The sequence below is a fragment of the Podarcis vaucheri genome, assembly GCF_965113315.1.
Source record: "Podarcis vaucheri genome assembly, chromosome: 13".
NCBI classification, from domain to species: Eukaryota; Metazoa; Chordata; class Lepidosauria; order Squamata; family Lacertidae; genus Podarcis; species Podarcis vaucheri.
This window is the reverse complement of record NC_138751.1, coordinates 41,384,479-41,397,576: the sequence shown is the minus strand read 5'-3', so window position 1 is coordinate 41,397,576 and position 13,098 is coordinate 41,384,479. Positions and strand designations below refer to the sequence as shown.

At 43.4% G+C, this 13,098-nt stretch overlaps 1 protein-coding gene across 2 annotated transcripts in view; it reads left to right on the top strand.

Moving 5' to 3' along the window:
• Nucleotides 1–13,098, top strand: part of ACLY (ATP citrate lyase) — a 61,985-nt gene that overhangs the window by 43,059 nt on the left and 5,828 nt on the right. For both annotated transcript variants that reach the window (XM_082194732.1, XM_082194731.1), the window contains 10 exons: nt 620–724; nt 1,376–1,572; nt 2,982–3,063; nt 4,609–4,719; nt 6,769–6,896; nt 7,058–7,151; nt 8,256–8,410; nt 10,202–10,352; nt 11,458–11,601; nt 11,753–11,866. In XM_082194732.1, the coding sequence (XP_082050858.1) occupies nt 620–724; nt 1,376–1,572; nt 2,982–3,063; nt 4,609–4,719; nt 6,769–6,896; nt 7,058–7,151; nt 8,256–8,410; nt 10,202–10,352; nt 11,458–11,601; nt 11,753–11,866 (1,281 nt within the window). The remainder of the gene's footprint in view (nt 1–619; nt 725–1,375; nt 1,573–2,981; nt 3,064–4,608; nt 4,720–6,768; nt 6,897–7,057; nt 7,152–8,255; nt 8,411–10,201; nt 10,353–11,457; nt 11,602–11,752; nt 11,867–13,098) is intronic.

Below are 13,098 nucleotides of genomic sequence, written 5' to 3'. Positions count from 1 at the left end.
CCCTCGGCCTGAAAGCGAGATGAGCGCCACACCCCATAGTTGCCTTTGACTGAACTTAACTGTCCAGGGGTCCTTTGCCTTTTTAGCTTTATTTTTACACAAGGCTATATACACATATAGCTAATTGTGTCTAAGGGCCACATTCACAACTTCCATGAAATTAACAATAGTCAGGAGTCAGAGCCATTGGGCGCAGTCTTCTCTTCACCCGCCCCACCCCTGGCCAAATTGATATGTATACACAAGATCTGAAAAGCTGTAGCATTTGGACAGTTCTGGATGAATGAGATATTTTCAAAGATGGGAGGGATAGAGCTGCTTTGCTTTTTCTGTCCCCCCCCCCCAACTAGCAATGCTATGCAGAATAATGTAAATTTAACTTGCCTAATTTATGCAGCTTGCAAAATCAAGCTTTTCTTGTGGCAGATGTTGAATTGTCTGATGATACCCACAGTCCTGGTTTTAGGATTTCTGAGGAAACTTATTCATTATTAAATCCTGCATCCAAGAGCTTTAAAAAGCCTTGATAGTTGCCTATGCTTTTCTGATCTTCCTTATCGCTGAGGAGGGAGAGACTCCAGGAAGTCATTGCCGGTGTTGATTCTCTCTTGGGCTGCAGATCCGCACTGTGGCCATCATTGCAGAAGGCATCCCAGAGGCTCTGACTCGCCGGTTGATCAAGATGGCAGACGAGAAAGGCGTCACCATTATCGGGCCTGCAACGGTGAGAGAAGAAGGAATCATGGCTTTCTGTGGCTTATTCTGCTTTGTTAATTTGTTTTTAATGTGCGTTGATGTGAAAATCTATAAATTCTTTCCTGCACAGTGGTAAAGTATAATAATAATAATAATAATAATAATAATAATAATAATAATAATAATAATAATAAATTTATACCCCACCCATCTGGCCAGGCCTCCCCAGCCACTCTGGGCAGCTCCTAACAGAATATTAAAAACGCAATAAAACATCAAACATTAAAAACTTCCCTGAACAGCGTTGCCTTCAGATGTCTTCCCTGCCCCCTTTTCGTTCCCACCACAAAAATTGTGGGATCTTGTGAGGCCATAAATAAATACATGGGGGCTGAATCAGATCCCCAAATTGTGGGTCACACCTTCTACTCTCACAGATGGATCTGTTACTGCTACGTTGATGAGAGACCTTTTTTAAAAAAAAGGCAAATTGAGGGTAAATCAGGTAGGAGCAAATATGCTCTGTGATTTGCATATCCAAAAATCCCTTGTCACATGTACAAAAATTCTGGATTTGAATTTCCCATTTTAAGAAAGAGAGAGTTTTCGAAACTGTTGAGCTGTTACTACACAAACCACAACCGCTCCGATATTTCATCTCCTTCGTTTTTGTTTGTAGGTAGGTGGAATCAAGCCCGGCTGCTTCAAGATCGGAAACACGGGTGGAATGCTAGATAACATCTTGGCATCTAAGCTGTACCGCCCCGGAAGTGTAGCTTATGTCTCCCGCTCAGGAGGGATGTCCAATGAACTTAACAACATCATCTCCAGGACCACAGACGGCGTCTTTGAAGGGGTGGCCATTGGTGGGGATAGGTGAGAGCGGCGGCCCAAGCGATATTCCGTGTGCTCTGAAATCCTTGTTCAATCCATCCATCCATCTCCTTTATTGGCACACACAGGATACAAAAGTATACAAGTCAAAGCGTAAAATTGACATCTGTTCGTAAAAGGAGATACTTTTAAGACGAATCTATTACAGTGGTACCTTGGCTACAAACTTAATTTGTTCCGGTGGTCCGTTCTTAACCTGAGACCATTCTTAACCTGAGGCGCGCTTTCGCTAATGGGGCCTCCTGCTGTTGCCGTGCCGCCAGCACATGATTTCCGTTCTCATCTTGGGGCAAAGTTTCTAACCCGAGGTACTACTTCCGGGTTAGTGGAGTTTGTAATCCGAAGCATCTGTAACCCGAGGTGTTCCCTCGGGTTACATACGCTTCAGGTTACAGACTCCGCTAACACAGAAATAGTACCTCAGGTACTTTGCTTCAGGATGAGAATAGAAATCGTGCTCTGGCGGCGCAGCAGCGGTGGGAGGCCCCATTAGCTACAGTGGTGCTTCAGGTTAACAGTTTCAGGTTAAGAACAGACCTCCGGAACGAATTAAGTACTTAACCCGAGGTACCACTGTACAGACATAATAAGGCTAAAAAGTGCCTCTCAGGTCTTATGGCGATGTAGTTTTAATTCAACATTCTCCCTAATGCCATGCCTACAACTGTTCCATTGAAAGGAAACCCTGAAGAAGTCAGAGCAATCTTAACTTTTCTTTCAGCATGGGGTTTAAATATTTACCACAGATTTTTGCATGATATGGGCAGTAAAACAGAACATTCGCAATGGTTTTGACCTGTTTTACACCTCAAGGAAATCCTTGTTGTGTGAATTGTCCTTCTGGTTTTAAACTACACCCATCCACACCAGTTGTGCAGCCCGGTGTTTTGTGTAATGGAAGAAATTCTTCTATCCCTCTCTGTTGTGGACAGACAGCCGTCGATAAAAATTGTTGAGCCTTCGAGACCGGAGTTGAAATCTGGGCTGTTTGTGTTGTACAATATTCTTTAAGCAGCAGAATCTTCTTAACATACAGTGGTGCCTCGCAAGACGAAAAGAATCCGTTCTGTGATTCTCTTCATCTAGCGGTTTTTTCGTCTTGCGAAGCAAGCCCATTGACGGATTAGCGCTTATAGCGGCTTTTAGCGGCTTATCGGCTTATCGGATCAGCTGATAAGCGGCTTAGCGGCTTAGCAAAAGGGGGGGGAACCCGCAGGAACTCGCAAGACATTTTCGTCTTGCGAAGCAAGCCCATAGGAGATTCGTTTTGTGAAGCACCTCCAAAACGGAAAACTCTTTCGTCTAGCGAGTTTTCCGTCTTGCGAGGCATTCATCTTGCGGGGCACCACTGTAAATGCCTGATTAAAAAAATGTTGTTCCCTTGTGCCTAGATACCCTGGCTCCACTTTCATGGACCACGTTTTACGCTACCAAGACACACCTGGGGTGAAGATGATAGTGGTGTTAGGAGAAGTGAGTACCTTCAAGTTTGTTTTTCTGTCTCCAGCATCACTTGGCAATGGTATCTTTGTAGCTTCAGCTTAACATAGGAATATACGGAGTTGCCTTATAAGTCCCGTTCCTCCATCTAGCTCTGTATTGTCTACATTGACTGGTAGTAGCTCTGAGAGCTTCATCTAGAAGTAGATGATGATTTGTGTGGTCAGTATGCCTAGTATCCACTGTACACTACAGAAGTAGGAATGTTTGGCCACAGAGGAGGCTGACTTGAGTCTTCACATGACCTTCCTTTGCATTTGCTGAGCACTGTCTTCTCAGTTGTGCCACCACTGTTGCGAAAGCCCCTCCTTCCAGAAGGAAGCGTGACCAACAGCACCTCTGTATTCCCTTTAGACATCTTGCGCTCTTATTTTGCCTGGCATTTGGCATACAGGCTTTGGGAAAGTATTTTATTTTGCAGCTGCTTTTTCTCTGAAGATATGGGACTTCTATGAGTTCTTTTAAATACAGTGGTACCTTGGTTTTTGAATGCCGTAAACCCGGAAGTAGATGCTTCAGTTTTCAAACACATCTCAGAAGTCAAACATGCTGCAGCAGTTTCTGTACTGAGTTTTCCGTATTGAGTTTTCCATACTGAGGCTTCCGTATTGAGTTTTAGGATTTCAAACATTTTGGAACTCGAACGGTCTTCCGGAATGGATTACGTTCGAAAACCGAGGTACGACTGTGTGTGTGTGTGTGCGTGTGTGCTGTCAGACATTCAGCTTCCAAAAATAGTTTGCAAACCGGAACGGTCACTTTCGGGATTGTGACATTTGGGAGCCAAAACATTTGGGAACTAAACTGTTCAACTTCCAAGGTACGAGAGAGAGAGAGAGAGAGAGAGAGAGAGAGAGAGAGAGTGTTGTAGGTAGCCTTTAAAAAAAGCAACCTCACTGGCCTTTCATTTTATGGGGTTTACTGCATTGAATGGAACAACAGCATACAAATATTTAAATTACCGTATTTTTTGCTCTATAAGACTCACTTTTTCCCTCCTAAAAAGTAAGGGGAAATGTGTGTGCATCTTATGGAGCGAATGCAGGCTGCCCAGCTATCCTAGAAGCCAGAACAGCAAGAGGGATTGCTGCTTTCACTGCACAGCGATCCCTCTTGCTGTTCTGCCTTCTGAGATTCAGAATATTTTTTTTCTTGTTTTCCTCCTCCAAAAACTAGGTGCGTCTTGTGGTCTGGTGCGTCCTATAGAGCGAAAAATACGGTAAAACAAAATCTGCACATCTTCATCCTTCGATACAGGATTTCCCAAACATGGGTCTTTGGCAGTTTTTGGACTACATTTCCCACCATCCCTGACTACTGGTCCTGCTCGTTAGGGATGATGGGAGTTGTAATCTTTTTATGTAGCTCTCTTTATAGTTCTGAAGCCCTTGCGGTCCAATTTCACTTGCAAAAGTGGGGACTGATTTGGCAAAATACTTCTTTCTGTTTTAAAGAGCACTGTGCCCACATGGGTTGAGTTGCTGCCCTTGACTCCTTTTTTCTTTTCTTTTTTTTTAGATTGGAGGAACGGAGGAGTACAAGATTTGTAGGGGTGTTAAAGAAGGCCGGATCACTAAGCCTGTTGTCTGCTGGTGCATTGGGACCTGTGCCACGATGTTCTCTTCAGAGGTAAGGGAGGAATACATTGAATAGGGAGTAGAAAAGCTCTTTATTATAGTTGGGAGTGCTGGATCTCTGATTATATTAAACAGCTGTCGAAATGATGGATTCTAAAACTAGGAATGCATATGGGGTCCGGTATGTTTCCACGGAAGGGACGTGGGTAGCGCTGTGGGTTAAACCACAGAGCCTAGGACTTGCTGATCAGAAGGTCAGCGGTTCGAATCCCCGCGACGGGGTGAGCTCCCGTTGCTCGGTCCCAGCTCCTGCCAACCTAGCAGTTCGAAAGCACATCAAAGTGCAAGTAGATAAATAGGTACCGCTCCGGCGGGAAGGTAAACAGCGTTTCTGTGCGCTGCTCTGGTTTGCCAGAAGCGGCTTAGTCATGCTGGCCACATGACCCAGAAACTGTACACCGGCTCCCTCGGCCAATAAAGCAAGATGAGCGCCGCAACCCCAGAGTTGGTCACGACTGGACCCTAATGGTCAGGGGTCCCTTTACCTTTACTTAAACAATCCATCGGAAGATGCAGACATTGCGTCTTCCTTGTCACGGCAGAAAAACGAAAGTAACTCACAGACCAAGAAAACAGCCTCCCCCCCCCCATGTGGAGAAAGCCCCTCCCCAGATGCAGGACACACTGAGCTGTTAACCTGTAAGCTCTAAACCTCACAATGCAAGCCCAGCAGCTACCCAAAAGGGCTCCTAGGTGCAAGTTACATTGTGATGAAGCTTTTGGCACCGAGAGAGGAGACCGCTGGATTCTCAGTGGGAAAATGAGGTTGAGGAACATCCAAATACGAACAGAAGAAAAGCCCTTTTGGATCAGGACAATAGTCCAGTATCCTGTTCCTGCAGGGGCTGCAGGAAACCGTCAAGCAGGGCTCGAAAATGAAAGCACCCCCCAAAAAAAAACCCCTCCTGTGGTTTCTAGTAGCTGGCATTAAGGAGCATTTGTTTGCTATGATGTTAATTTAATGAATCAAACACTTGTCTTGCTAAAGACCAGGGCCGGATTTAGGTTTGATGAGGCCCTAAGCTACTGAAGGTAATGGGGCCCAGTTTATATGTCCAGCTGTCCAGTGTGGTGCAGTGGTTAAGAGCGGTAGACTTGTAATCTGGGGAACCGGGTTCACGTCTCCGCTCCTCCACATGCAGCTGCTGGGTGTCCTTGGGCCAGTCACACTTCTCTGAAGTCTCTCAGCCTCACTCACCTGACAGAGTGTTTGTTGTGGGGGAGGAAGGGAAAGGAGAATGTTAGCTGCTTTGAGACTCCTTAGGGTAGTGATAAAGCGGGATATCAAATCCAAACTCTTCTTCTTTGTCAGCAACAATTTGTCACTGTCTTTTTGTGTTGAATATATATGCTATATCATGGGTAGGCAAACTAAGGCCCGGGGGCCGGATCTGGCCCAATTGCCTTCTAAATCCGGCCCGCGGACAGTCAGTCCGGGAATCGGCGTGTTTTTACATGTGTAGAATGTGCCCTTTTATTTAAAATGCATCTCTGGGTTATTTGTGGGGCCTGCCTGGTGCTTTTACATGAGTAGAATGTGTGCTTTTATTTAAAATGCACCTCTGGGTTATATGTGGGGCATAGGAATTTGTTCATTCCCCCCCCCATATAGTCTGCCCCCCATAAGGTCTGAGGGACAGTGGACTGGCCCCCTGCTGGAAAAGTTTGCTGACCCCTGTGCTATATGGTAATTTATGGACCTAATGGATATCTAAAGCCATTTGCACATGTTGCCGTGCAACCAGTTCATGCAGAATGTAGGCACCCTATATATAGAAAGGAGCAAAGCAGTGATATTTCAGGGAGCAGGCGGGGCCCATTACTTACATCAGAGGAGCCTACACAACACAAAACACTATTGCTGTATGTAGGTTTTATTTTATTTGTTTTTTATCTTATATTTTGGAAATGTACATCTAGTTGGTTTTTTCCTTTAAATTTTTTTGGGGGCCCCCAAGAGAGTGGGGCCCTAGGCTATAGCTTGTTTAGCTTATACGTAAATCCGGCATTGCTAAAGACCCACCTATCCTTGTTATAACAGGTACAGTTTGGTCATGCTGGAGCTTGTGCCAATCAGGCATCTGAAACCGCAGTGGCCAAGAACCAAGCTCTGAAGGAAGTGGGCGTCTTTGTACCGCGTAGTTTTGACGAGCTGGGCGATGTGATTCAGTAAGTAATATTTTTTTCAAACAAGCAAACATCAAGCTGTATTGTTGTTTCATTGCTATGGCCGATGGCTGACGCAAATAAAGATTCATTCATTCATTCATTCATTCATTCATCAAGCTGTAACAGGCCAACACATAGCCTCTTCCATGTCCTTCTCTCAGGTCAGTGTACGAAGATCTGGTTTCCAAGGGAGTGATTGAACCAGCCCAGGAAGTGCCTCCCCCTACTGTGCCAATGGATTACTCGTGGGCAAGGGTAGGTCTGCTGTTTTCCAAGTGGTTACTGAAAGAGCTAGGAGGACGCATGGCTTCTTGGAATAACACAATCAAAGTGTTATGCTAACAGAAATTGGTGGAAGCAAAAGGACAATTTCATTATCCACAACCAGAGTGGATTTGATTTAAATCAAATCGATTTAAATCACGATTTAAATCACTAGTCAGTAAGACTTGATTTAAATCACCAGTCCATAAGTCTTGATTTAAAACTTTTTTTTTTTTTTTTACAGAAAGATTCATTCTTGCTGGTATAATCTTAATATTCACAACCAGATGAAGGTTTCATTTTTGGAATAATAATTTTTCAGGGTAGTTTTTACAGTTGTGTCAAAAATTGCTGATGTGGTTATACTATTAGAAATACACAGACAGATAATTATGAAATTATTGTGAGGTTTAATAAGTTAACTGTTTATATTTGGACAGCTTTTCTGCTGTACTTTATTGGAAGGAGAAAAATAAACATTTCCTTAATAACAATTTAGACAATTTACTTAACTCAGCAATAACATTATAGCATATATATTCATGTTTGTTAACTGGTGTGGTTAAACAATTTTTTTAAAAAAACAACAACCTTAGACACACATGAAAAACTTAAAACATATCCTTATTTCCTGATGACTAGCCTTTGGACTATAATGGAACTTAAATAGAAAACTATCTTTAGAAAGATTTCCCCTCCAAAAGCATTTTATTTTAAAAATCTGATTTAAATCACAAAAATCCGATTTAAATTAAAAAAAAACCAATTTAAATTAAAAAAAATCTGATTTTTATTTTTTTTATTTTTGTAAAAAATCATTGATTTTTATTTACCCTGTCTACAACACGTCTTCTGCAAACCTTTCTGAACTGAATATATAGAAGCATTTCCTTTACAAAGAAAACAGTTCTAGAAGAGTTCTAGCCTTGTTTCTAATGGAGGGGATTCTCTGTTTAGAAGAGTGTTTGTTTGTCCCCACCAGCAGTTTGACACGAAATTGCTCCAGCTCAGGTCTGCAACCTCCACAAGGTCTAGATCAGGTTCTCTCTTGTTGTTTATACAACTTCTTTGTTTGTTTGTGCACTCAACTTTCAGGAGCTTGGTTTGATTCGGAAGCCAGCTTCTTTCATGACTAGCATCTGTGATGAACGAGGCCAGGAACTGATCTATGCCGGCATGCCCATCACTGAAGTCTTCAAGGAAGAAATGGGAATTGGGGGTGTTCTGGGCTTATTGTGGTTCCAGAGAAGGTGAGTGTAGTTACTGCGCTGCTTGTTATTATTTGTCTATTATTAGTGTACAGTGGTACCTCAGTTTAAGAACAGTCCAGTTTAAGAACGATTTGGTTTACAAACTCCACAAAACCGGAAATACAGTGGTACCCCGGGTTACATATGCTTCAGGTTACATATGCTTCAGGTTACAGACTCCACTAACCCAGAAATATTACCTCGGGTTAAGAACTTTGCTTCAGGATGAGAACAGAAATCGTGCTCCGGCGGCGCGGCAGCAGCGGGAGACCCCATTAGCTAAAGTGGTGCTTCAGGTTAAGAACAGTTTCAGGTTAAGAACGGACCTCCGGAACGAATTAAGTACTTAACCCGAGGTACCACTGTAGTGTCTTGGTTTGAGAACTTTACCACCTTGGTCTAAGAATGGAATCCGAATGGTGTAAGGGCACCGGCAGCAGGAGGCTTCATTAGGGAAAACACGCCTTGGTTTAAGAACGGTTTTGGTTTAAGAACAGACTTCCGGAACGGATTAAGTTCGTAAACTGAGGTACCACTGTATTTATAATCCTCCTCAGTGAAGAACATTGCACATAATAAAACTGTAGATAAAACACAACTTAAACCCACAAAAACATAAGAAATAATTATAATTGAAAGTTGTATGGATAGCGCAGTTGTTGTTCGCCTGCCAGCCTTGGAGACATAATCAATCGACAAATGGCATGTGTCAGTCGGGCTGTGCCATTCTGTTGGTTGCTTTTTAAAAAAATAATTTTTTTTATTAGTTTTCAGTTACAACAATCCAATCATAGACTCATTGTAATGATGCTAAATTATAATACAATTAATAATACCGATCATTGAGATACCAAATTATACAATTTAGGTGGCCCCCCACGTGCTAGAATTGATGGTTTGATGATTTATCAATTATCCTGTCTGCAATGTTTCTTCCTGTCCTTGTAATATATTTTGTCTATCAGTTGTTGCTGTTCTCCATTATGCCTTGGGTGGAGCGAGGGTCCCATTGTTGTTTCATGAATTCTCCATTGCTCCGCCCCAGCTTCATTGTTTTGCAGCTGCAAAAATCACACTGTCCTGATAAATATCCCGTCCTCGCCATTTTTCTCTCAGCCTGGGAAGGGGATTGAGCTGTCGAACTTCAAATACAGTGGTACCTTGGTTCTCAAACTTAATCCGTTCCAAAAGTCCGTTCCGAAACCAAAGCGTTCCAAAACCAAGGCACGCTTTCCCATAGAAAGTAATGCAAAATGGATTAATCTGTTGCAGACTTTTAAAAACAACCCCTAAAACAACAATTTAACATGTATTTTACTACCTAATGAGACCATTGGTCCATAAAATGAAAGCAATAAACAATGTACTGCAGTCACACAATCAATCAATCAATCAGTAGCTGAACTGGGTTCCACACAGTCACATAAACAAACCAAAAAAGAGCCACAAAACTGCAAAATAAATAGCAAAAACAGCAGAAACGTGGCACTCAAATCGGAAGCGTAACACTCCAAACGGAGCACGTTCGGCTTCTGAAATAAGTTCGCAAACCGGAACACTTACTTCCGGATTTGCAGTGTTTGGGTTCCAAGTTGTCTGAGTACCAAGGCGTTTGAGAACCGAGGTACCACTGTAACTCAGTAATGAACCTTATCAACCCCTTGGCAAGCTCGCAGATTTCTCTCATCCCTCCGTTCAAGCTGGATGCTTTTTGTGATGCAGTTGAAAACAGTTGCAGAATGAAACTTCTAAAGGCAAAAGTACATAACAGTCGTATCTCTGGCCCCCCAGGTTGCCCAAATACGCCTGCCACTTCATAGAGATGTGCTTGATGGTGACGGCAGATCACGGCCCAGCGGTGTCAGGAGCTCATAACACTATTGTCTGTGCAAGAGCTGGGAAGGACCTCGTATCCAGCCTCACCTCGGGCCTGCTCACAATCGTAAGCATTGAACAACAGCCGGGCGAAAGTCGCCAATGATGCCTTTGTTGGAATATAGCTGAAGTTCTGTGCAGGACGAGCTTCAGTTCCCATAAATACAATGTAAAGATGGCCTTGCAATAGGGCGTCCTTTAATCTGTGTAGCAAATATTCTAGGGCGCTTGCATGACTCTTCTGTCCCCTATTTGCACTTTTTAGTATTATTTTGATTTTAGGATGATGATGATGATGATGATGATGATGATGATGATAATGATAATAATAATAATAATAATTTATTACGTATACCCCGCCCATCCAGCTGAGCTTCCCCTGCCACTCTGGGCGGCTTCCAACAAAATATTAAAATACAGTACTGCATCAAACTTTAAAAGCTTCCCTAAACAGGGCTGCCTTCAGATGTCTTCTAAAAGTCTGGTAATTATTGTTCTCTTTGACATCTGGTGGGAGGGCGTTCCACAGGGCGGGTGCCACAACCGAGAAGGCCCTCTGCCTGGTTCCCTGTAACTTGGCTTCTCGCAGTGAGGGAACTGCCAGAAGGCCCTCGGCGCTGGACATCAGGATTTCCCCACTCCCCACTGTCAGGCTTCGGGGACCCTTGGCCGTAGATAAGCAGGACAAAGCGAAAAGAGACACTTACCATTTAAAGAGTCTTTAACGATCACAGCGAAAGAACAAAGCAGCCATTCTCGGAATGACGGTGTTCCCAATTAAGGTTTCCACCTTGCAACCTGATCTCGCAACCACTGTGCTTTTTGTGTGGCCCACCTTATCTGCTCTACGTGACCTTGGACTGATAGGCAGGACACTGTCCGGCGAGAGAGAGTCTGTTAGCTCTCTCTCTCTCTTCCAGTTCTTCTTCACTTTGCTGTTCACCCCCCCCCCCGTTCACCCCAACTTTTGTCTTCAGAACTGTGCCCCTCTGCAAACCATTGTTCCAAATCTCTACTGCTCCTGAACAGCTTCAGGATCCTGGGCAGGGGGAGGGGGAGGCTCCCACCATTCCTCATCAGAGCTGTACTCCTCAGCCTGGTCTATTGACACCCACCCATCCCCAGAAGTTTTGGTTTTAGTGTGAGTTTCTTTCTTGTTTGCTGCTATCCAGGGAGATAGGTTTGGTGGTGCTCTGGATGCAGCGGCAAAGATGTTCAGCAAAGCATTTGACAGCGGCATCATCCCCATGGAGTTCGTGAACAAGATGAAGAAAGAAGGGAAGTTGATCATGGGCATTGGGCACCGGGTCAAATCGGTAGGTGCTGAGAACAGAGTCTGGTAGGGTGTAGTGGGAAAGGGGCACACAGCTGCCTGTTCGAAGTTGAGTTCCAAGGGAGGGGTTATTAATTGAGATTACTTTTTCCAAAGTGTGCCATTTCTTTCATTTCTGTTTTCCAAATTCGTAGATCAATAACCCAGATATGAGAGTTCAGATCCTCAAGGATTACGTGAAACAACATTTCCCTGCGACGCCTCTGCTAGACTATGCACTGGAAGTGGAAAAAATTACGACTTCCAAGGTATCAGCCTTCTCTTTTTCTTTTTCTCCTCCCCCCCCTTTTTTTTGGGTGACAACTTTTTAAACCTTGGTCTTTTTGTCCTACCCCATCACTCTGGGAGGTACATGTTTATTTGTTTGCTTATTATTATATTTATATCCCACCTCTCTTCCCAAGGAGCTCACAGTGGTGTAGATGTTTCCCCTCCACCTCCATTTTATCCTCAGAACAACCCTGTGCCGTAGGTTAGGCTGAGAGTTGGTGACTGGCCCAAGATCACCCCGTAAACTTCACGGCTGAGTGGGGATTTGAACCCAAATCACCCAGGTCCTAGTCCAGTACTCTTTAATTACTGCACCACACTAGTTTTAAGTGTACATAAATATTGTAAGTCCATAAAATAAGAGTTACTGGGCTGTTGTTTTATTTTACTAGCCCATCTGCCCCAGTATTCTTACTCCTCATCACTAGTGGTACATACAGAGTCTGGGAAAAAGGATGCGTCTGGTTAGGATGGATGGTTGGGAAAGAACTGTGCTGACAACAACAACAACAACTACTACTACTATTATTATTATTATTATTATTATTATTATTATTATTATTATTAGCTGCCCATCTGACTGGGTTTCCCCAGCCACTGTGGGTGGCTCCCAACAAAAAACAGTAAAAGCACAATACAACATCACACACTAAAAACGTCTCCAAACAGGACTCCTTGCAAGCAATTCTTACTTGCCATAGGTGACCAGGCAAATGGTTATTAACAAGTTGTGCTACATAATGGAAGCCTGGACACGAATAACACCTAGATGTAAGGAACTGCCAGTAGTTCAGCTAAGCCAGTCAGTTGTCACAGGGAAATTTTACTGGAGAAGTGATATAGGAAGCATGCAAATAAAATTAGGAATACGATACAGTCTAAATCTGGCCTGCAGTTGACTCTCCAGGATCTCAGGCAAAGTGCTGCTCCCTTCAGAATAATAATAATAAAATACATACATACATACCCTGCCCATGTGGCTGGGTTCTCCCAGCCACTCTGGCCAGCTCCCAACAGAATAATAATAATAATAATAATAATAATAATTAATAATGTGATAAAAGATCAAACATTAAAAACTTTCCTATCTAAACTTTCCTAAATGGGGCTGCCTTCAGATGTCTTCTAAAAGTTAGATAGTTGTTTATTCCTTGACATCTGGTGGAAGGGTGTTCCAAGAGGGCCGGTTCCACCACCGAGAAGGCCCTCT